The following is a 24152-nucleotide window of genomic DNA, read 5'->3' as shown; positions in this document are numbered from 1 at the left end:
CCCTCGGCTGCATTCCCATCTCTGACCTTTCCGGTGCTGATGCCTGCCCTGGGTGCCCCTCGCCCCGCCCCGAAAGCCTGCCAGGCTTAGGGCCTCTTCACCCCTGGTGGCCCCTGCCTGGGTCTCCCTGTCACCGTGGGCAGGGGGCCCACTGGCCCTGCCTGTGAGTTACTTGGTCTCCGAGCTGTCGGGTCTCTGTAGCAGGGCCTGAGCCACAGGGCCTGCCCACGTGTCCGGGGCCCGACCAGCGTCCTTGCCTTCAGGATAACCTGGTCTTCGTCGTGGGCAAGCTGGACGGGCTGATGGTGGTGGGGGTCCGCAGACACAACGCGGACGACATCGTGGCCACCGCACTGGCCGTGGAGCCCATGAAGTTTGTCTACAGAGGCAGGTGATGCGCTGCGGGTCCCCTTGCCGTGCCTTTAGGTTCCTTCTCTAGCTAACCTTCGAGAGGTCTCCTGCAGTGGAAGGAAAGCCCGGTGATTTGAATACACAAAACCTAAAAATTCCTGTTCATCAGAGGAACTTCACAAAGAACAGGATGACATTTGCAGCGAGGATGCCAGAGTTGGAGTCCTCACCGCCCACAGAGCTCATGGTTCCTTAGAGGGTGAGATCCAGACCTCGACCTGGGCACGGAGCACAGTGCGCGTGAGGGCGAGGGCACCTGGGCAGCTGCCAGAGAGCCTCGGGAGTGCGGGCTGGAGCGGAGGGCACCCTTTTGCCTGAAATCACCCGAGGCCGTTGTCTCCTGGGATAGAGTCAGTTCGCCTTCTCTGAATGTGTTAGGCAGTCACTTTACAGATTCTCATGTCCATAGAGCACGTAAGGGGGCCCCTGGCCCGGGCCCCGGGCAGCTGGGGCGGGGAGGGGGCGCCCTGTCCAGCTTGTCCAGCTCCGAGCTATCTTTGTCCTGGAGGAGGCGGCCCCTTCTCCTAGTTGGTCCACTCAGCCACTGCATTTCTTCACTGTATTCTTCTCAAGGTAGTGCTTTCGTTACTCAAGCTAAGGTGCCTATAAGCCTGGCTGGAGCCGTCCTTTGAATATACCTTAAAGAAACGATCAGGGAATTCTGCCAGTGGTAGGTGAGCATGGTCTGCCGGCCCTTCTCTGGGTCAGGATGACGGCCGCGAATAAGCACTCGGGAGAAACCAGCAGGGTGGGCAGGCCTGGTGGGTGCGTGCAGCCTGGAGCCGGGGCGCACAGGACTCACAGCAGAAACCGGAGACACCGTCAGTGCAAGTGTCCACCGAGCGGACTCCGGGGTAGCCCACGCCTGGTCCTGGGTGCGTTAGGGAGCCTCGCATGGCCACCGACACCTGATGGCACCTGGAGGTGAAGCCGGCCCAGCGACTAGTGGGGGTGCAGGGTGGTCGCACTGGCGGATGGAGAGGTGCCTACCTGCGTCCACCAGGGAGGAGCTGTGCACTGGACGAGGTCACGGTGTCCCGACAGGACAGTGTTTAGCGGATGGAGTAAATGTAGGACAGAGGCGGCTGTAGAGTGAGCTGATAAGCTGGAAAGCCAGATAAAGAAATTTCTCCAGAAGTCAAGAAATAGAAAGTTTAAAAGAAAGATTAAGAGGGAAGCGGAGCAAGAAGGGCTGGCATCCTGAGAGCAGACTCAGGTGGGGGGTGCGTGTCTGGCCCCTGAGGAAGGGGGCCCGTGGGGTGGGCCTCCAGCCAGGCTGCGTCAGACTCCCCAGCGGAGGGGCTGGAGCCAGAGGATGACAGTGCAGTAACGTTTTAAGTTTTTCAGAGGAACTTTTTTTTTTTTTTTTTGCCGTATGCGGGCCTCTCACCGTTGTGCCCTCCTCTCCCGTTGCGGAGCACAGGCTCCGGACGCGCAGGCTCAGCGGCCATGGCTCACGGGCCCAGCCGCTCTGAGGCATGTGGTATCTTCCCGGACCGGGGCACGAACCCGCGTCCCCTGCATCGGCAGGCTGACTCCCAACCACTGCGCCCCCAGGGAAGCCCCAGAGGGACTATTAACCTAGATTTTATATTCATCCCAGGATGTCATTTAATTGTGCAGTTGCAGTGAAAGTATTCTTGGGTCCGTGAGGTTCAGAAGTTTTGTCACAAAAAGACCATGTTTGTGAAAACACTTTTGGGTGAGGTACTAAGAGAAACAAGATGTGTGAAAGTAAGGAAATGTTAATACTGGGTAAAGTTTGTTGCATTAAAGAGAGTGGGTGCACGTGTGCATGTGTGTGTGCCTGTGCGTAGCGGCCAAAGGAGCAAGCCAGAGAAGGTAGGTCAGTGAGGGCCCAGAGCTAGCTTGGCAGCCGTGCCAGCAGGATGGGCGTGATGGGGAGACAGATGCTTGTCTCATAAAGAAAAGGAGAATCCACTCAAAGTCCAAAGGAAGAAAAAGGCAGCACAGAGAAAAGGAGAACATGTCGAACTTCTTCGATCAGACGCGAGAAAGAAGACCACTGCCGTCAGCCACAGACAGGAGCAGAGTGATGGGTGGTGCGAGATTTCATCTGGACGAAGAAATAGATAATTAACAGAACTTCTCGACAGAGGCTTCTGCATAAAGAAGTACATCACATAGATTAACATTGCAATTAAGGAAAACGTTCTTTACAACGTGTGCCTGGTTGTTCGCTGTGCACTGAAGTGCTCTCTGTTTTGTGAATCGAAACTTATTTCATCCACATTGGAGGAGGTTCGTGGCTGCTTCCCTTTAAATTCTGTTGGACAGCGTCTCCCTCCAGCCCTGCTGTGGCTTCCGTCTGGGCAGGATGGGGCGTCCGCGTCCCGGCCCCCCTTGCTGGCCATCATCTCTGTCCCTTCCTCCCCCAGGATCGCGGTGTTCTCCGTGACAGTGCTGCACGATGACCGGGTCGTGCTGGTGGCAGAGCAGCGGCCCGATGCCTCAGAGGAGGACAGCTTCCAGTGGATGAGCCGTGTGCTACAGGTGGGTGCGTGTGGGCACTGGCTGAGCGCGAGCTGACCCTCGAGGTGAGGGGTGGCCCCGCGGAGCTGCCATCCACCGGGGTGAGAGATGTAAACTTGCATGCATCGGTGTTGTGCTTTGAGAATTTCAAACGTGTAGCAAGGTGGAAGCACAGCCCAGTGAACCCTTCGCGCCTGGGCTGGGGCTCCGCGTGCTTCCCACCTCGTGACACCCGTTTGACACGCACGTGCCCTCGGCCTCACCCGCGTGCTGCGCACTGTCCTTGCCTACACGTCCACGTTTACATCCTTAAATAATGAACTAGATTCAACAAGTTCTTTTGCCGGGAAGGGAGTAAACTTTGCCTTCAGTAAAGAGCACAAACTAAGTGTCCACTCAGCTTTACTGAATGTAACTTACATGTAGAAGGAGCCCATTTTCAAGTGTCCAGGTTGATGAGTTTTGACACATGTACAGACCCAGGTAACCACAGGTAAGAGCGCTCCCGTCTAACGGGGAACCGCTGGCTGCTTTGTGTCGCCGGGGATGAGCCCTGCCCCCTCCCTGGACGTCCGTGCAGACGAATCTCCGTGTTGGCTCCTGGTCTGGCATTCTTTCCCTTGGCATCACGTTTGTGTGGTTCCTCGTGGTGTGTGGATCAGTGGCTCATTCCTTTTTATTGCCAAGTTGTGTCCTTTTGCTTATCTGTTCACACCTTGGTGGACGTTGGGTTGTTAATTTTTGGCTCTTGTGAATAAGGCTACTGTGGACAATAGTGTACAAATCTTTGGGTGAATTTCAGTCCTGGTGGCTTTTCAGGGAAGCCCTCTGGTGTCCCGACAGCTCCGGTTGGTTTTGTGGCGTGTGCTCGGCCCCAGCCGCCTAAGAAAGGACACTTGTACAGAGCAGACAAAGTCCAGTGTCGGGGAGGCCAGGGAGCTCTGAGCTTCAGAGGATCGGTTTTTCTACTAATATTTACAACGTTTATTTTTAATGAGAATTTTTAATGTTTTGCTATGGAATATTTCTGATATACGAAACATACAAAGGAGAGTGTAACAACCCCTGTGTGTCCATCGCTGCTTCAGCAATGACCAACAGTCAAGGCCCCAGCCGAGCCCCGCCCATCCTCCCCGCTTCTCCCTCGGGAGTGCTTGGAAGCAAATCCCAGACTCACAGATTTTACCTGTAAATTTGAGTATTTCTTTCTTTAAAAAAGAAGTACCAGTATCACATCTTAAAAATTAACAATAAAATTTTTATTCAGGTATAATTGACATGTAACACTGTATTAGTTTCAGGTGTACCACACAATGATTTGATTTGGTATATGTAGTGAAAGAGTCACTACGTCTAGTTAATGTCCGTCAACACACAGAGTTACAGTATTTTTTTCTCGTGGTGAGCACTTTTAAGATCTACTCTCTTAGCAACTTTGAAACACACAGCACAGCATTAATAACTACAGTCCCATGCTGTACATGGCATCCCCGGTACTTATCACCTTATAACTGGAAGTTTCTCCCTTTTGATGCCTTCACCCATTTCTCCCACCGCCCCCCCACCCCTCACCTCTGGCAACCACCAATCTGTTCTCTATGTCTGTGAGCTCATCTTTTTGTTTTTGTTTTTAGATTCCACATGTAAGAGATCATAAGTTTTTGTCTTTCTTCATCTAATTTATCTCACTTAGCATAATACTATGAAGGTCCATCTATGTTGTTGCAAATGGCAAGATTTCATTCTTTTTTATGGCTGACTAATATTCGTGTGTGTGTGTGTGTGTGTGTGTGTGTGTGTGTGTGTGTGTGTGTACCACAGTTTCTTTATCCATTCATCCATTGATGGATGCTTAGGTATGTTGGCTATTGTAAATAATACTACAGTGAACAGAGGGGTGCATATATTTTTTTTAAGTTAGCATTTTGGTATTTTTTTATTCACTTATTTATTTGGTTTTGGCTGCATTGGGTCTTCGTTGCTGCATGCAGGCTTTCTCTAGTTGCAGTGAACAGGGGCTACTCTTTGTTGCGGTGTGTGGGCTTCTCATTGCGGTGGCTTCTCTTGTTGCAGAGCATAGACTCTAGGCACATGGGCCTCAGTAGTTGTGGCTCTCGGGCTCTAGAGCGCAGGCTCAGTAGTTGTGGCACATGGGCTTAGTTGCTCCGTGGCCTGTGGGGTCTTCCCGGATCAGGGCTCGAACCTGTGCCCCTGCATTGGCAGGCGGATTCTTAACCACTGCGCCACCAGGGATGTCCAGCATTTTTGGGTTTTTTCCAATAAATACCCAGAAGTGGAATTGGTGGATCATATAGTAGTTCCATTTTTAGTTTTTTGAGGAACCCCCATACTGTTCTCCATAGCGGCAGCACCAGTTTACTTTCCCACCAGCAGGGCACGAGGGCTGCCTTTTCCCCACATCCTCGCCAACACTTGTTGTTTCTTGTCCTTTTGATAATAGCCATTCCAACAGGTGTGAGGTGATATCTCATTGTGGTTTTGATTTGCATTTTCCTGATGATTAGTGATGTTTAGCATCTTTTTATATACCTGTTGGCCATTTATATGTCTTCTTTGGAAAAATGTCTATTCAGGTCCTCTGCCCATTTTTTAATTGCATTATTTGATTTTTGTTTTTGTTTTATTTTGCTGTTGATTTGTATGAGTTTCTTATATATTTTGGATCTTAACCCTTATCAGATATATTATTTGCAAATATTTTCTCCCATTCAATAGGTTCCTTTCGTTTTGTTGATGGTTTCCTTTGCTGTGCAGAAACCTTTTAGTTTGATGTAGTCCCACTTGTTTATTTTTGCTCTTGTTGCTTTCGCTTTTGGTGTCAAATCCAAAAAAATCATCACCGAGACTGATGTCAAGGAGTTTACCATAGCCTATGTTTTATTCTAGGAGTTTTACGGTTTCAGGTCTTACATTCAAGTCTTTAATCTATTTTGAATTAGTTTTGTGTGTGGTGTCCAGTTTTCCTGACACCATTCATTGAGGGGGCTCTCTTTCCCTGTTGTCTGTTCTTGTCTCCTTTGTTGTAAGTTAACTGACCACATATGTGTGGGATTATTCCTGGGCTCTCTATTCTGTTCCATTGATCTACATGTGTTTTTGTGCCAATACCATATTGTTTTGATTACTATAGCTTTATGATATTTGAAATCAGTGAGCATGATACTTCTAGCTTTGTACTTCTTTCTTAAGATTACTTTGACAATTCAGGGTCTTTTGTGGTTCCGTACAAATGTTAGTGTATTTTCTAGTTCTGTGAAAAATGTCATGGGTATTTTGATATTGCATTAAATCTGAAGATGGCTTTGGGTAGTATGGACATTTCAACAATATTAATTCTTCCAGTCCATGAACTCAGAATATCTTTCCATTTATTTGTATCTTTTTCAATTTCTTTTATCAGTGTCTCATAGTTTTAAGTGTGTACTTCACCTCCTTGGTTAAATTTATTCCTAGGTATTTTGTTCTTTTGGATTATATTTAGTCAATTATTCAAATTTCCTGCATTATCTAATGTTTAGTATGTGTGTTAAACTCAGGATCAAAATAAGGTAAAAATGGCACTTGGTGGGGCCAGGCTTTTAAGTCTTTTTTAATTTTTTGTCTCACTATGAACTAGTGGATTATAGTTGTTATATTTTTGACAGTGGTCAGTGGGAGCCTCTTCGGACTGGCTCTTGAGCCCTTTAGACACACCTCCTGGGTTCTTTGAGGCCACACCTGGGAACAGGAAGCTCGATTCCTGGGGAGGTGGTGCATTTTGTGTCCTAGACCCGACACTCCTGGGGCCCCGCTGCCTTCTAGGGGAAGTGGAATTTAGGCACTGTCTGGGAACTTGATGTTACTGGCTTTTTTCAGTGGACAGAGTAGGAGGTGATGTCCGCCTGCTTTGCAAGATTACCTGCATCATGGGTTTATGCTGCTAGTTCCAGCTCAAGACCTCAGGGTTTTTTCTTAAGTCACCGATCTTTCTCCACAATGAAAAATTGCAGTGGTGATACTTCCAGCAGAAGTACTCATGCCCTGAGGCCACTCTGCACACACCACAGTCTCCAAATAACCGTCTCCACACTACCTCTCAAGTGTGAAATTTCCGAGCGCAGCTTAAGATGTTTTTTCAGTTCTTTTTGCCTGTGGGACTGGATTAATGAAATTCCTGTGTTTAAAGTCACTATAAATAGATTCTCTCTGGGGCTGTGCTACCAACCTGATTCCACTTTGGTTGAGTTCATTTGTTTTATTTTACTTTCAGTTGTTAGGGATTGCTTTTTTAAATTTTAAGTTTTTTGTGTGTAAAATATATACATGGTTCCAAATTTGAAAGCAAGGTGTATTCAGAGGAGTCCAGCTTCTGCCTGCCTTGCTGTTCACTGCTTCTCCCACAGGAAGTCACTTAACTACTTTTACGGCTTTTTTTTAATGTGAGCAGTTACAGATTTATATTCGATTGTGTACATACACAGAACGTGTGTGTAAGTGATAGGAAATGCACACTCACCTCGCCATGTTTCTCTTCTAGCAAAACGTCCCAGAGGTCACAGTTCCCTGTCTCATGCCCCCCCTTCCAGGCCATCGACAGCATCCACCAGGTGGGCGTGTACTGTCTGGCCCTGGTTCCTGCGAACACCTTGCCCAAGGCCCCTCTAGGAGGGATTCACGTTTCTGAAACCAAACAGCGCTTTCTGGAGGGGATGCTGCACCCGTGTAACGTGTTAATGTGCCCTCACACGTGTGTTACCAACCTTCCCAAGCCTCGCCAGAAGCAGCCAGGTTAGTGTACATCACACAACACGTCTATTCCGTCTTCAGACTGCGGCAGCTACGCTTGTGTTTAACTGGTGCAGCCCTGTTGAACGCTCCATCTCTGGGGTCGGGGCTAAGAGCCAGAGCGAACGGCACACCGAGTCGGTCCCCACCTCCTGCCCCCCAGGGGAGAGCACAACCCCACGTCCCCAGCATGGGGGTTCTCCCCGCCTGTTAGCACCCACCCCAGGACTGGATTCAGGCCTGGCGTCTGAGCTGTGGAGGCTGCTCCCTGGGGGCAGAACTGATGCCCAAGAGCAGCCCTGGAGCTTGGAATCTAAAGCGCCGCTGCGGCCACCATTGTGCCGTGGGGCGCCGGCCACGCCGAGGCCACGGGGCCTGTGGGCGCCGCGCGTGCTCCTACTCGGCTCTGTCATCAGCCACAGTCACCGGGTTGACCTAGGAAGCCCCAACAAACGGTCAACTTCCCTTCCCTGGTTTAACTCTTATGTACAGTTTTTCATTCCTTTGGTTATGTAAATTTTTAGTCAATGCTAACCTTTGTTGATTATTACACACATAAAATACCATTAAATGAAACACACCGGTAAAACAATGAGATAAATCCATGAAGAGTTTAGCTGTGGCTGAGGTCAGTCACACCTCCCCAGGGCACCTGCCGTGTGGTGAAGGTCTCCATCTGGCTTGTTTGTAAGAGAGAGGTTCTGTTTGTCACTTAGCATACATAACCCTTGTAGCTGGTTTCCCGAACACCTGTGTCATAGTGAAGAATTAAATGCCTGCCTGTTCAAATAAAAAGTTGTGTGATGATTGCCTCTCAGACGTCACCCACCTCTCACTCGCCATCCCCCCTCATTTTCTAGAGGTTGGGCCAGCCTCCATGGTTGTTGGGAACCTGGTCGCTGGGAAGAGAATCGCTCAGGCCTCGGGGAGGGAGCTGTCTCACCTGGAGGACAGTGACCAGGCGAGGAAGGTAAGGGCGGGTGGCTGGAGGGAGGAGGGGCCTCCCTGGCGGCTGGGAAGCCGCCAGCACTGAGCGCCCCCCCCCCCCCACCCCCGTGCCCCCCGCAGCTCCTGTTCCTGCCCGACGTGCTGCGCTGGCGGGCCAGCACCACGCCCGAGCACCTGCTCTTCCTGCTGCTGAGCGCCAAGGTGAGGCCGCCCACGCCTGCGGGCCACGCACTGCCCGCCTAGGAGGGGGGCTGAGGTCTGTTTCCCAGCAGTGGCGCTCAGGCTCAAGGCCTCACGTTTGGAGAACAGCAAGCCTTGGCACCCAGGCCCCGGCTGGCCTGCCTCTCTCTGTGGGAGCCTCAGCTTCCACACAAGCCACACAGTTACCTTTCTGTGGCTTTTATATTTAACAGGAAAATTCTCATTACCTTGTCTTCTGATTATGAATAGTATGCATGTAAGTACTCCTAAGTGAACTAAAAGGAAATGTTTATTTCGGAAAGATTAGGAATTTAGACCTTCTACATGTGTTGACAGCTTTAACATGACAAATACTGCTTACTGCCCTGATCCTGGGTACCTTTCAGCGGGCGTTACATGATACCAGGGGCTTCTAGGGTATAAAGCAGAAACTGTAAGTTATGGGCCAGTAGACAAACTATGGAAACATGAAAAATAACAATGAAAACCCTACATGACTCGCTGTCAGGCGCTCCCAGGCCCACAAGGACGCTCGTGCTCTGACGTCTTAGGAACACTGGCCTTGGGACTTCCCTGGTGGTCCAGTGGTGAAGACTCTGCACTCCCAATGCAGGGGGCCCAGGTTCAGTCCCTGGCTGGGGAACTCAGATCGTGCATGCCGCATGGTGCAGCCAAAAAACAACAGAAAGAGAAACAGCAGCCTGGCTTTCAGTCCTGCTCATTACTGGCCACTGCTCCTTCATTCAAAAATATTGATTGCTGCCTGCTACATACACAGTGTTAAAGAAGACAGAAAAGGCCCCTGTTCGCCAGACAGTGAATTAAGTCTTCCTGTGGCTGATGGAATTCTAAAGCCAATAAGTAACAGTTGACCAAGATAAAGTCAGCTCATGGCGAGAAGCTGAAAATCAGTGCAGCCGGGGCTGTGAGGCGGCAAGGCCGGGGCACTGGGCTGACCCCAGGCGTGAGCCGTGAGGGGTGTGACGGGGCCCGTGATTCCGAGCGACTCCTCTGGATTGTAAGAGGGCAAGGGTGGGAGCAGCGTGCCAGGGGGCCGTGGTCCAGGCGAGAGATGGCCATTCAGAGAAGAGGACGTGGGGATGTAGACACGTGGAGGGGGGGTCAGAGGCAGGCCCGCGGGATCGAGGGTGGCCTGCGTGGGGGCTGAGTGCCTGTGCAGATGGGGCGCTTCCCAGGGAGGAGGGGGCTGTGGGTGGGCGTGTCCAGAGACACCACCAGGAGCACAGTCAGCCCAGAAGACCCCATAATCGTCTTTAAAGCTCAGAGCTTAGGAGGAACCAACAGAAGACCACCTGGCCTTCTCCAGGTGCATTCCAAAGACTTGTAAGTTTCTGCACTTCATTTGGCTTGTCAACCTTCTCAGGTTTGAATTGTCCTTAGGTCTCCAAGGATATGCCGGCTTTCGACCCGGGAGGAGGCCTGTGTAGCAGGTGGTGTCCCTGGCACGAGGTGGCCCCTAGCCTTGGGGACTGGGGGGGCTCTGGGCCTTTGGGCTCCCGGTGCGTGCCTGGCATGGCGCTCTGTACCTCGGCTTGGGTGTGAGGAGAGTCTGACCTGCTGTGCAAAGCCCCCGGACCTGCGTGGTGCGGCCTCGGCCAAGGAGCAGTGAGGGGTTTGGACGCTGCGCCGGGCTGTCCTGGAGGCCGGTGGTGGTTAGGCCGAGGGGCGCCGTACTCCTCCTGAGAAGGACCGAGAGAGCTGTGAGGCCTGACTCGGGTCGGCAGGGGGAGGGAGGGTCAGCTCGGAGCTGGTCCCTGGCCCAGCTCTCCTCCGCAGAGACCCAGGTGCGGGGCGCCCCACCAGCCACTCGTCCGCCCAGGCTCCCTGAAAGAGCAGCCTGCGGCGGCCCAGGCCCCGGGACCTGGTGGATGGGGTGCCTGAACGTGCGTCAGGGTTCAGTTTAGGTTCAGTTTCTCATTTGCTTATGTGTGTTTATATTCAAGATAAGGGTTGCTTTTAGGGAGGGAGAGAATGGAATTGGGGGTGTATGTAGAGTGGTGATGATTTATTTTATAAAAGAGACATTGAAACAACGTGGCAAAATACTAGGTAATGAAAAACTGGATATTTATTACATTGTTCTTTATACTACTGTTATATTTAAAATGTTTTATCATAATGGCCAAAAGGGTTTTCTTCAATCGCCAAGTCTTTGACCGTGGTGGACGACCAGGCTCTGAGAAGACTGCAGACGGGTCTGGAGTGGCACCTGTCCTGGTTCCTGACCACAGGGGCTCAGACACGGGCTGTGCGCCGAGTGTCCATGGGTCGTCCCCTGCCCCCCGCTCAGCAGTGCCCACGATTGCTTTCCTAGGGCACAGTCACCAGCACCACCACCTGCATCCAGCTGCACAAAAAGGCTGAGAGAGTGGCCGCTGCTCTGATGGAGAAGGCCAGGCTCACCACCGGGGCCCACGTGGCCCTGGTCTACCCCCCAGGTAAGGACCTGCCGGCCTGCCCTCTGCCCGTGCCCACCCTGTGCTCCCGTCACGCGTGCCTCCACCCCTGTGAGCACTTGTATGTAATTGAGTCCACTCTTGCCTGTCCTAGTGCAGCCTTTCCTTTCTGTTTGCTTTCTTCATCTGGCTGTTCTTCCCGCATCTCTCCCCTCTGTTTTATTACTAGAAAGCAAACACCCTTGTAACCACCAACCAGGTCGAGAAATGGATGTTTGCTTTTCCTGTCCCAACCACCTCCTCCATTCTCCAAAAGTAGCCTCTGTCCTGACCTCTGTGGTCACCATTTCTTCCATTTCTCCATAGTTTGATCACCCAGATGAGCGTCCTAGTCGTCACAGTTTAGTCTGCCGATTTCCTTTAAATCTGATATATTTTTAAGTCTCCTTTAACCTGCAGGCTGCCTTCTGTCCATCTCTTCTGTGGCCCTGGAGTGTCCCCGCCGTCTGGAGTGGCTCCGTGTGTGCCGCCGGGGCGGCTGCTCCTGGGCTCCCACAGGGAACCCCGGTCAGACTCCCGCGCAAGACCCTAAGGCTGTTTCTTTCTTTTGCAGAATTAGCACGCTAGCAGCCATTGACATTCTCTGTCCTGCGTTCATTAACGCTTTAAGGGTCACTAAATGGTGGTGTTCTAACTCTGTCCTTTCTTTTTCACTTATCAGCCATAAACTATAAACAGACACTTGCCCTCGTTAGTATCTGGTCACCCAGTGGTAGAATTCAGCTGTGAAAGGTAGAGTAAGTGTTGCTTCTTTCCTTCTATCAATGAAATGAATTCTGTTTCTTGTCGCACCCTAGTGGGAGCTTGCTCCCACGTCCTCGGGTGTGACCTCCCGCCCTAATGCCTCCTGCTGTCTGCTGGGACCAGGTGCCCCGGCCAGTTCTCCGTGGAGCCTGGTGTTCACAGCACCAGTCTGGGCCAGGGGCTCGTCCCTCCTGGGCTGGCCGCTGGCCGTTGGCCCTTTCCTTGAACAGAGCTCTGATTTAAAGTGAGTATAATAATTGTATCTTGGAGACAGGCAGTGCCTCATGAGTTCATACTGCTGCACCCGGTCAGATTCAGGGCTACAGGCTTTTACTGAACCCTTCTTGACGTTCCGTCTGCTTTACGCCTGTGTCCCCCTTCTTCCCTACTGAGAATCCTGATTCTCCAGGATGGGAGTCGATAGAATTCAAATATCCCAAGATCACTCACTTGCTTTATCCTGTGTCGCAAGCAGCACCTCCAGAATAACGGTAGTAATACGTGACCACCTGTGTGATTTTTGAAAGCAGCTTAAATATTTTCACACGTGCTTTCTCAACCCGTTTTCCCTGTAGCTGTGCTCTCTGTGTCACCGGGGCGGGTGGGGCTGGGGGCCTGCAAAGCCGGCCTCTCCTCACCCTCAGTCCCGGTGACTGCGTTCAGTCTCTTTCTGCCACGCTGGTTCTCTAATTGGTTTCTCAGGAAGGGTTCATGGGAACAGTATCCCCTGAGTTCTTGCTTGTTGGTAACAGTCTGTACACTTCGTAATGAAAGTTGTTTTTGCTAGATAAAAAAATCCCTGACTCACATTTTCTTTTCTTGAGCCTCTCAAATATGTGTCCATTTTCTCCTGGCCTTAAGCATCAAGTCTGACGATAATCTAATTTTCTTCCTCTTATGAGTCACTGGCCTTTTTGCTCTAGGTGCCAAAAGGACATTTTTTTCCCTTCTTGAAGTCCGGCATATGGTTGTAACATTGATTATTACAGGGCAGCATTCTCTTACCTAAGGTATCTTTGGAAGGCAGCTACGCTCACCACTGTACCTTCAATGCCGTACAATGTATAAGGTATCTAAATAAGAAGATGCAAATCTTTTCTTTTTTTTTTTTTTTTTAATTTCAAGGAAGTTTTCTAGAACCGTAGTCTTTTCTCTGTCCCTTCCCTTGCTTTGATTTTCTTCGCATCTCCTGACTGCTCCCGTGGCCCACGTGTTAGGTCTTCTCTGTCGTTTTCCCCAGGAGTGTCTCCGTTGAGTTTCCAGTCTCGTCCTCTTCGTGGTTTCTGTGTCCATTGTCTTGTTTGCTCTTGGGCTCCTTCTAGTTCCATCTTCGTTTCTGAAATGATTTTTTATAATTTCTACTTCTTTCCTCATTTTTCTAGTTCTGATTTCGGTTATTCTTTCATGTCTTGCATCATTTTCTTAATGCATTTTAGCACATGTTAAAATGGGCTGCAGTTCTTATCTGCTGACTTTGTCTGGACAGATGACGATCTGCCCCTGATTCTTTTCCTTGTACCTTGGGTGGGACTTGGCCCCCGGGCCATCCGCACGGACCCCCCACCCCTCCCGCCTCCTTCTGCGCCCCGCACCCTGAGCCCCGAGCCCCACTCTGTGGGCCTCTCTGTGTTGGGCTGGATTGCTGGCCCCTAACCCTCATCGCTGCTCACTGGCGCCGGTGAGTGGGTGAACGGTTTCCGTCCCTCGCCCTGCTCTCTGATCAGACCCACAGTTGTGGGAACAAGATGCCTGCGCCTCCGCAGTCGGGACGTCTGGGCCTCCTGGGGGCTCCCAGCCCTCCCGGCTCCCTCTGGTGCCACCTGGCTCCTGTGGAATCCCCTCACTCTGCCCAGTGTGGCCCCTATAGCCCGTCTTCCCGCCGGCGCCGTCTCACCTGCTCGGTGCCTGCTCTGCCTCGTCTGCCTTGTCTTGGGGTCCTGGCTCTGGGAGTTTGCTGCTTGGCTGTTAGGGGATGCTTTCTCCTGCGTCTGGCACACAGGTGGTGGCACTCGGAAGACCTTTCCCTTTCCCTTTCCTGGGTGGCCTGGGCCTTCGCTGGAACAGGAATCACAGGTTTCTCTGGCATGGCAGGTGCTTCCCCAGGGTTGTAGGTGATTTTCTTTTTTCCACCCTTTATAAGTCTGTTGTTGTTTTGTCTGGACGCTTGTTGGTTCTAGTTCAGGAATTTTACTGGGAAACGCCTGGGTCTAGGTCCTCTCTCACTTTCCTGCCCACTTAATCTTCATCTCAGGAAACTGTTCTTTTTCGTTACTGCCTTTTCTCCCTCTTTTTCATGCTTCTGGAACTCCTGACTCAGGTTTTGGGTACCGTCTCTTTTCAGTGTGTCTGGCAGGACACGACTTGTGCTGGGCACTTTCTCCCTGCTTGTGGGATCTGGGGGCCTCTTCCCAGGGCGCTGCCGTGGAGGGCTCCCTGCCCGGCAGCCAGGGCGAGCTGGCAGCCCGGCCTGTTTCTGGACGTGGACGCGTGGCGGCTCGGACACCTCGGGCTCCCACTGGCGTTACAGTTACGCTGCTCTTTCCGGTCCCGGGAACGTGCGGTCACTTCTCTCCAGGACTGATTGCAGCTCCCACTCTTCTCGTCTCCCTGGCCTCAGTGTGAGGCAGACATCTCCCCGGCCGAGATGAGGCCAGGGACACAGCCGCTCGGGAGCCCCGGCCATCACCGTCCACAACCGGCGGAGAGCCTGGGAGGACCACGGCCATGCAGGGGCTCCGGGCTGCAGCTGCAGGCGTGCAGCGTGAGGACATGCTGGGGGTGAGGGATGCTGAAGTAACAGGAGAATAGGAGAAAAGACGGAAGGAGGCCCGACGCCTCTCTCTCTTTGGGGCATGTTTGACACTGTTTATAAAAAATTTTTAGTGAATAAAGGAAAATGCTTGTTGAAGTCCTGAATTTACAACCTTACCAGCAGGTGGAGAGTATAATGAATAGCCGGAGGGCAGATCCCACCCTGCTTGACGTTTTGCACATGCACACCGGTGTGTGTGTGTGTGTGTGCGTGTGTGTGTGTGCGCGCGTGTGTGTGTGCGCGCGCACGTGTGTGTGTGTGTTGCATGCGCGCACATGTTGTGCATTTCCTGATTTACTGCGAGGGGCCAGGACTTTCTCCTTACAGGGGTGTGTGGCCCTGGGGTGACTCTGGGAGCTGCAGGTGGGGTGCGGGCAGGGACAGGGCTGCCCCACATGTTCGCCTGGTGATGCCAGGACAGGAGGAGGTGCACACGCAGGGACGGCAGGAGCTGCATGAGCGCGTGGAAGTGAGTTGCTGAGGGTGCTTTCTTGTGTTCAGTTTGGTGACACCTCTGTGGCGCGTGGGGCAGAGTGGCCCTGCTGGGTGTGAGGATGTTCACACGCGTGTCGACCTGCCTGCTGGCTCTGTCTCCTGAACTGCCCACACGCACAGCGCAGATGGGTGGTCCCTGGTGGGTGGGCTCAGGCCCGTAAAGATGACCGTGCTGAGTACCCCTGGCCCTGCTGGAGCATCGTGAACTTGTAATCCGGTGAAACCCGTGAGCTGGGTTAAACGTTGTGTATTTATTTTGACCCTGGAATCAAAACAGCCTGAGACTGGTGTCTGGTAGCCAGATGTTGTCAGGCAGTGCCTTGTGTGATTTGACAACATCTGGAGGAGTCTCCAGGGTGTGGGACTCAGGTGTCCTCAAGTCGGACTGAGTTCAAGAGGGGAAGATGGGTTTTAAGTGTGGTACAGTTCCCCCCGAACTTGAAACACATGAAAGAGTTGAAGGAGCAGCCAGTGGTCCCACGTTGTGGCGCGGGGTTGAGAGCGGGGCAGGGACGTCCTGGCCCATCCGCAGGGGTGGGGGCCTCCCTGGAGAAGTGGCCAGGCCCCCCATGTCAGGGCGCAGATGCACGCGAGAGGTGCAGGGCTTCCGGGGTGGGCAGCTTGCCCACCCGCCCTCCACGGCCTCCTCTGGGCCATGACTGCGCCCCCCCACCTCCTGGCCTCCCCGTGTCTGGGCGGGGGGTGACCTGCAGCGGGGTAGCTCTCTGTCCCTCCGTAACAGCGCTGTTCGGTGCACACCGTTAGTGTGGAGGAGGGTGGTTTTATTCAAGCACAGCAGGTGAGGCCCCCGGTCTTTCTCGTGGATCCATGGCCCTGGACATGGAGAGCAGCCTTTGACCCGCTGACGCCCTCTGACCATGTGTCTCCCCAGGGGTGGACCTCATTGCCGCCTTCTACGGCTGCCTGTACTGCGGCTGCGTGCCCGTCACTGTGCGGCCCCCGCACCCCCAGAACCTCGCCACCACACTTCCCACCGTCAAGATGATTGTGGAGGTAGGCAGGCACCACAGCCGGCAGGGCGGACCTGACCGTGGGCCCGTGTGCAGTTCACTCCCAGGCGCCGAGTCTCACTTGTGCCTTCAACCCCTGTGCCCTGCAGGTCAGCAAGTCTGCGTGCGTACTCACGACCCAGGCCATCACGCGGCTGCTCAAGTCCAAAGAAGCACTGGCTGCCGTGGACGTCAGGACCTGGCCGACCATTCTAGATACAGGTGCACGTCCTCGCTGCGTTGGTGTGCTCGCTGGCCCCGCCAGGATCAGCCCCCTTTCCTTCCTTTGTTGTAGGGATTGCGTTGTTGCCACGTAAACATAAAGGTTGGCTAAGAGCAGCTTAGCAGCTTCAGTAAATGGTGAGAGGCTACTAACAGGACGCTCGCCGGCTGGGTGCCTGACAGCCTATGTCCACCAGCTCGAGCCTAGAGCCGGGCGCACAGAACGGAGGGAGGCTGGTGGGGAGTAGAAGAGGTCCTTCCAAGGCCCGGCGCCTGTGGACAAGCTCCCCTTGCTGCCTTTCATGCCCACGCAGCGGTTGGCAGTTGCGGGGACATAGACGGTGCCCACGGCACACACACACCTGTCCTGGGTCCCCATCATGGGTGTGTGCTCCCGCGCCCCAGGAAATGCTTGTGGGCCCCCTCTGCCTTGGCCTGTTGGGTCAACCATCAAGACACCCCAAACCAGCAGCACCCTGCAGGCTCCATCGGTAACTCGAGGCGCACGGCCACGTGGGTGCCAGCCGGCAAGCAGAGAGGGGTCCCTCCTTCCCCATCGCACCTGGTGGGTATAGGTGCCTGTCCTTGCCCACCAGGGCACTGCCCACGAGAGGAAGTCAGGGCCCGTGTTGTCAGTGGCCACCTGCCTGATACCAGCAACAGGCACGGGGAGCTGGTCCAGGGCGGCTGGCGGGGCGCCCAGGGGTGGGCCCGGGAGCAGATGGGCTCCGGGGAGTCCCCTCACGTCACCCGCTCCCTGCCCTTGCCTCGCCTGCGCCCACCTGTGCGTGGTCAGTGCTGTGCCCATCTCATGGTCCTGAAGGAACGCGGTGAAGCACCCAGAGCCCTGGGGGCCCATCCTTAGCACTCACTGTGCACAGAGATGTCGGTAATCCTGGCTCCATCACAGGCTCTGGGACCCTGGCCAAGTCCCCGCTCCTCTGAGCTTTCCTGTGGGGCTCTCTCGGCCCATCTCCAGCCCTCTGTGTCCACCTCGTCCCCTGTCCCCATCCCCACATGCTCGGCGTGGTCGCGAGGGTCCGTTCCACGTGACCTTCCCTGCGTGCACACGCGGTCTGCTCTCCCGCAGCCTGACTTCTGCTCTGAGCTCCCCAGCTCCCCAGGTGCGTCCTGTCTCCTCTCTCCGCATGAGAACCTGAGCTAGCATCCACGCCACCCATGTCTCCTGACTGACAGATGACATACCCAAGAAGAAGGTGGCCAGCATCTTCAGGCCCCCGTCCCCAGACGTGCTCGCATACTTGGACTTCAGCGTGTCGACCACGGGGATCCTGGCGGGTGTGAAGGTGGGTCCTCTGGCTGGAGCTCCCCTCCACTCCGGCCCCTGACACAGTGGGCGGGCAAAGGGCAGAAGGGTGCTGGCTGCAGGTGTGTGCAGGCCCTTCCTCCTCCCAGAGCTTAAAGCAGCCGTTTTGCTCCTTAAAGTTTGTGTTAAATACCAATATACCCCAGGATTAGGTTAGCCTGAGAGTGACGCGTATTTTAGTGTTTTATGGTAATGTCTAAACCTTCTGATTCATGACTATCTGGCCTCGAGGACCAGGTGACTCGGATGAGTCTGTCACATTAGCAGGCACCAAACGCTCCACTAAAGTTCTCTATTACCCTGAACTTTCGCCTAGAAGATTCCTAGTGTGCCATACCTGGGTACTGATTGGTGTATGTGGGATTGGGGCCAGCCGCCCTTTCAGGACATGAAGGTGTCCGGCCGCTGTGGGCAGCAGGCACTACCGTCAGCCCTCCCTCTTCCCTCACATCACTGAGCAGAGCTTTCCTTTCACTCCTTAAGATGTCGCACGCAGCCACCAGTGCCCTGTGCCGCTCCATCAAGCTGCAGTGTGAGCTGTACCCCTCCAGGCAGATCGCCATCTGCCTCGACCCCTACTGTGGCCTCGGCTTTGCCCTGTGGTGTCTGTGCAGGTGAGTGGAGGGTGGGTGTGCGGGTAGAATCCCCCCACTCCTTACCCCACCCCCAGCTGAATTGCTTCTTCAGACGCCCCCTTTCTAAGGTACATTTTTGACGCCCACCAAGCAGAGGATACATGTGTGAGTGGGTTGGTTTGTGTGGGTGTTTGGTGGGTTGGAGTTCGGGTCTGAAATTGAGTGAAAGAGTAAAAATGCCTTTTTATTAAGTGCACACTCTCCGTTACTACTAATTCCGTCCAGAACAGGGAAGTAGGAACCCATCTTTGTAAGCAGAACCCCGTCCTTGCCGGCTGGCCCATCCCTGACAGCGACCCTGGATCCTTGAGTGCTGGTGGCGGGACCTGCGCCCCCAAGTTTTCTACTGAAAGCCCCACTCGGCCAGAGCAGAAAGGGTGGGCTCTGCCGGGAAGGGCAGTGTCCTCGAGGGGAGAGGCGCCTGCACACATGCTGACCCCGCCCCTGTCGCTGTCGCAGTGTCTACTCGGGACACCAGTCGGTGCTGGTGCCCCCGCCGGAGCTGGAGACCAACGTGTCCCTGTGGCTGTGGGCTGTCAGCCAGTACAAGGCCCGTGTCACCTTCTGCTCCTACTCGGTGATGGAGATGTGCGCCCGGGGCCTGGGCGCGCAGACAGCGGTGCTCAGGGTGCGTGCCGTCCGGGCCTGGAGAGAGCCCCGGACCTCTCCCAGCGGCCGAAAACCCTCCCGGGGCGCCCCGCTCCCTGCTGTGAGCTCCCCCCACACCCCGACACACACCCATGGTGCACCTCCTGGGAGGAGAGGGGACCGGGCGCAGGGCAGGGTGGGCCCGACCCCAGGTCCCCGAGGCCTCAGGGGCCGGAGCCGAGAGGGCGGAGCGGGGGAGACAGAACCAAGGAAGCGAGGCTCGAGCAGCTTGGCCTTTACGCTCAGACCCGGCGGTGTGCGCCCACTCCTCCCACAGATGAAGGGCGTGAACCTGTCGTGCGTGCGCACCTGCATGGTGGTGGCCGAGGAGCGGCCCAGGATCGCGCTCACACAGTCCTTCTCCAAGCTGTTCAGGGACCTGGGTCTGCCTGCACGCGCTGTGAGCACCACGTTTGGCTGCAGGGTCAACGTGGCCATCTGCCTCCAGGTAGGCGGCAGGGTTTCCTGCTGGGCGCCACGTGCACACGCTGTGCTTCTCCGTCGGCCGTGGGTACTTTCTGGTCCTCCCAGCCTTTAATGTTGCGTTTTCCAAATAGCACGTTAGCTTTGAGACCTGAGCATTTTACTTTAAAAGAGATTCTGTTCTTGATGAACAAAGACTTATTTGGAAAAATCAAAATGTTTTTGACCAGTGACTATTATCTGGAAGAATTTCTAAGTTGGATATGGTATGCAATTAATATTCTAAAGCAAGAATAACCTAATTGCTTTTTAAGACATCTAGCAATTTTAAGTGGAAACATTAACGAGTGTGATAATTTATATTGCCCAGGATTCCTTTTGGAACATTAAGATATTTTACTTACTAAAAGGAAACGAAGTTTCAGAACAGCTCACTCCAGCGCAGCGCTGTTTACTGCTGCTGAACGCAGGGGACTCTGCCTGTTCTCCAGATTCCTACTAGTACCTCAGTCCCACTTCTTTCTAAACCACGGTGCATGCCTCACGCACCCACGTTCAGGAGTTGCTGGGAGGAAAGGCCTCGGGAACCACAGTTCCTCCTCCCCAAGCCCGTACTGGCCGGTGCCTGCCGGACACAGGTAGGGTCTCGACTGCAGAGGCGGCATCCTGTTGTCCTGGCGTTCCTGCGACAGCCTCTCCACAGTGGAGACGGCTGGCCGTCTCGCTCGGACCCTTGCTGAGTGGCAGGAGGAGCGGGGTGGTCCTTCGTGAGGTCCTCCTGTTGTAGACAGTGCGACTGCACCTCGGCTGCTGGCGCAGGGTCGGTGGCTGTCAGCGCAGCCCTTCTGTCTGCTCAGCGTCTGGCAGCCCGGCCCCTCCTTCCTGGAAACGCGATGGCATCTGTGTTGCTTATCAGCACGTGGCAGCAGAAGTCTTGCTGGGACGTTCTTGGTTTGCACTTTGAGATGCAGTGACGCACTTTGCTCTCTCTCAACTGTGTTTCTCACGTGCCTGTGCCCTCTGTGTTTCCTGTGGCTTCTCCTCCGTGTCTCCCTCTGCTGGCCTCCTTTGTCCGCCCAACTGGCTGGGAAAGCTGGCTGAGCAGGTACGACCTTGACCTCGCCCTCGAGGTGCCTCTGTGCTTCCCATGCGTTCACGTGGCCTCTCGTGAACTCCAGACAAATACGTGTTTCTTCTGCTCACAGTGGACATTATTTGACATATTACAAAAGCTCCTTTGTAACTGAATTTAAGACAAAAAGTATTTTCAGAAGCATTTAACCTTCATTTTAATCAATTGCCTCTGGAGGAAAGGCTGTGTTTAGTCTCAATGAAAAAATTTCCATTTTCATTCCAGGGCAGACATAGGTCGCTTTGGGATCTTCAGAGAATGATGCTGGGGCGGAGTGTCCGTGTAACTTGATGTTCCTTATCTAATGAAAAGGAACGTGCTGTCCTGTAATCAGGGCCAACGTCAGCTGTCAGATGAGAGGAGAGAGAGTGAGGACGTCATTCTGGCAAATCCCTGGTGGGGCTTCGCTGTGCTCAGTCCTCAGGAGAATTAGGTCGGAGTGAGCATGGCTCAGTGGAAATGCCTCAAAACCCATAGCAGTGTTTTCTTAGAGACCAGCGGGAATAGAGCTATCAGGACTGAAATGTGAAACTGTTTGCCTTGACATCTTCCTTCAGTGTTACTGGAGGTTTCCCTCGATGGTACCAAGCCTTGTAGATGTTTGCAGGAAGGCAGACTCTTGCTGGGAGCAGAGCAGCTGCCCTCCCGGCCCCACCCACCCCCAGGGCCGGAGGAGCTGTCCCCCAGCTGCACCCGTGTGGAGGCGATGCCCCTGGAAACCACGGTGTGAGGCCCGAGTGGACGTACCTCTGCTGCTCCCCTTGCAGGGCACGGCCGGCCCGGACCCCACGACTGTCTACGTGGACATGAGGGCACTGCGCCATGACAGGTAACAGCACCCAGGCCCCCGGGCAGCCTGGGCCTCCCCTGCATCCCTGTCCTCCCTTGATCAGTCATTCCCACGACCAGGAAGGGAATGACCTTCCAAGAGTGACCGAGCATTTGACACGTGGCTTTTTATGGGGTAGAAAACAAGTAAGCCCATCGTTGGGCAGGACAGAGGCATCACGTCAGCAGACATGTCCCGGGGGCCACGGTGTGTACCTGCGGGTCGGGGTCCCTCCCAGCTCTGGAGCCGGATCCCAGTTCTGGATCCTCAAATGCAGCTTGAGGTAAACCATGGTGGAGCTTCCCGGGGGGCGAGGCCAGCTGGCCAGGGGCCCCCCGAGGACATAGAGCCAGCTCCTGCCCTGAGCAGTGCTTGGTGCGCCACGCACCCGAAGTCACTGCTCCAAGGTCACAGCAAGGTCCTGATCAAAAGGCTAAAGGCTTGGCTGTTGTCAACGGACTGGCTGTCGCAGTGATAATCAGTTTCTGACTACCTTGTGAATTGCCTTTTTAGAGATTGTTGTCTGTGTAGTAAATTTTATTCTGAAATTTTTTCCTTGTTAATTTTTAGGGTACGTTTGGTGGAACGGGGTTCTCCGCACAGTCTGCCATTGACAGAGTCTGGAAAGGTAGTGCAGGGGACTGGGCCTCCACGCTTGCATCGTCCCTGGGAGGTGCTCGCCATGAGCACAGACCCCTGTGGTCGGGCTGGGCTGGGCTGACGTAGAGGCCTCTCCTCGCTGCAAACACACACACACACGTGCGCGCGCGCACACACACACACACCACACACACACACCACACACCACACACACCACACACACATACACATACACACCACACACACACACACCACACACACATACACATACACACCACACACACACCACACACACATACACACCACACACACACCACACACACACCACACACACACCACACACACACCACACACACATACACACCACACACACACACCACACACACACCACACACACCACACACACCACACACACCACACACACATACACATACACACCACACACACACCACACACACATACACACCACACACACACCACACACACACCACACACACACCACACACACATACACACCACACACACACACCACACACACATACACATACACACCACACACACACCACACACACACCACACACACCACACACACCACACACACCACACACACAGATACACATACACATACACATACATACACATACATACACACACACCACACACACACCACACACACCACACCACACACCACACACACATACACATACATACACACACACACACACACCACACACACCACACACACATACACATACACACCACACACACACCACACACACATACACATACATACACACACACAGACACACCACACACACATACACATACACACCACACACACACCACACACACACCACACACACACACACCACACACACACCACACACACCCCCCCCCACACACACACACACACTTGCTAAGTCTTTATGTCTACATCTGAGCTCCAGTTCCCAAAAGGGAGGACCTCGGATGCAGAGATCTAGAAGGAACTACACTGCTGGGTCTTGAGGCCACGGGGCGCCTGTTGCCTTCATGGCGGCCCTGGAGCAGCGCACTGGGGCCTGGAAGAACTCAGCCCGTGGCCCAGGTGACAGCCAGGAAGTGGTCCCCACCACAGTGGCAGTTTACCATTAAAGCAGTCCAGGCCTGGTGCAATCTCAGGGGCCCAGAGTGGGCTCAGGTGGTAGGGCTGTGAGACCACCTGAGGGCACCCAGGGAAAAACTTTGAGCCACCGTGAGCGGTCAGCAGACATAGAGCCAGGAGAACAGGCGTTCTCAGAAGCAGGGGAGGTTCAGAGGAAGGAAGAAGGCCCCCAGGAACTGTCAGACGATGTGATGGTGGGGGGAAGGCCTGCGCCCCGGCCCCGGCCTCGGGCCTCCCTCTGCAGCTGCACAACCAGAGGAGGGCTTGGCACAGCCCCTGCTCTGCTCGCACTTGCCCGAGCGCACGCCACAGCTGTCCGCAGGGAGACGGGGAGGTGCCCGCGGGCAGCAGCGCAGGACGAGCCCGCGGTGAATGTGAGGGAGGAGCAGGTGGGGGCTGTGCACCAGCAGGGGCCGCCCCAGAGGAGGAGCAGAGACCTGGGGAGAAGGCTCAGCTGGCGTAAAGGTCCTGGGCCCACGGGGAGGCCTGCGTGCGGGAACTGCACTGGGGGGAGGGGAGGAGGAGAGAAGGGCGCTCTCGTGGGCAGGTGGGCATGGGGCCTGGGAAGGAAGGCACAGACCCTGGAGGAGGGGAGTGTGGACACAGGCCAGGGCTCCCTTCCTGTCCTTCCCACGTGCACAGAAACGCCCTGTGTGCAGTCCGCGTTGTCCTTTCTGCAAACGCAATTCTTAATTCTTTCTGGTGCCTTTTTGTTTCCTATCACACATGACTCTGCATCCGTTTTTGATGGACTTTCCCCCCGTATTTCTCTGTTATGATAAATTGGCGCTGACAGACCTGGGTCCTGGGAAGACC

At 54.2% G+C, this 24152-nt stretch overlaps 1 protein-coding gene across 8 annotated transcripts in view; it reads left to right on the top strand.

The window, feature by feature from the left end:
• Positions 1-24152, top strand: part of DIP2A (DIP2 acetate--CoA ligase A) — a 67548-nt gene that overhangs the window by 37505 nt on the left and 5891 nt on the right. For 7 of the 8 annotated variants that reach the window (XM_024748058.1, XM_024748055.1, XM_024748061.1 and 4 more), the window contains 14 exons: positions 264-391; positions 2811-2925; positions 7491-7692; positions 8550-8659; positions 8758-8838; positions 11174-11297; positions 16259-16380; positions 16487-16598; positions 17796-17905; positions 18409-18539; positions 19020-19188; positions 19486-19656; positions 21531-21592; positions 22163-22220. In XM_024748058.1, the coding sequence (XP_024603826.1) occupies positions 264-391; positions 2811-2925; positions 7491-7692; positions 8550-8659; positions 8758-8838; positions 11174-11297; positions 16259-16380; positions 16487-16598; positions 17796-17905; positions 18409-18539; positions 19020-19188; positions 19486-19656; positions 21531-21592; positions 22163-22220 (1695 nt within the window). The remainder of the gene's footprint in view (positions 1-263; positions 392-2810; positions 2926-7490; positions 7693-8549; positions 8660-8757; positions 8839-11173; positions 11298-16258; positions 16381-16486; positions 16599-17795; positions 17906-18408; positions 18540-19019; positions 19189-19485; positions 19657-21530; positions 21593-22162; positions 22221-24152) is intronic. The other variant, XR_003003619.1, reaches the window with a different exon arrangement.

Source organism: Neophocaena asiaeorientalis, unplaced genomic scaffold, assembly GCF_003031525.2.
Source record: "Neophocaena asiaeorientalis asiaeorientalis breed wild unplaced genomic scaffold, Neophocaena_asiaeorientalis_V1.1 scaffold984, whole genome shotgun sequence".
Classification (NCBI taxonomy): Eukaryota; Metazoa; Chordata; class Mammalia; order Artiodactyla; family Phocoenidae; genus Neophocaena; species Neophocaena asiaeorientalis.
Note: the sequence above shows the minus strand (reverse complement) of the source record. Positions and strands in the feature narration are given on the sequence as shown.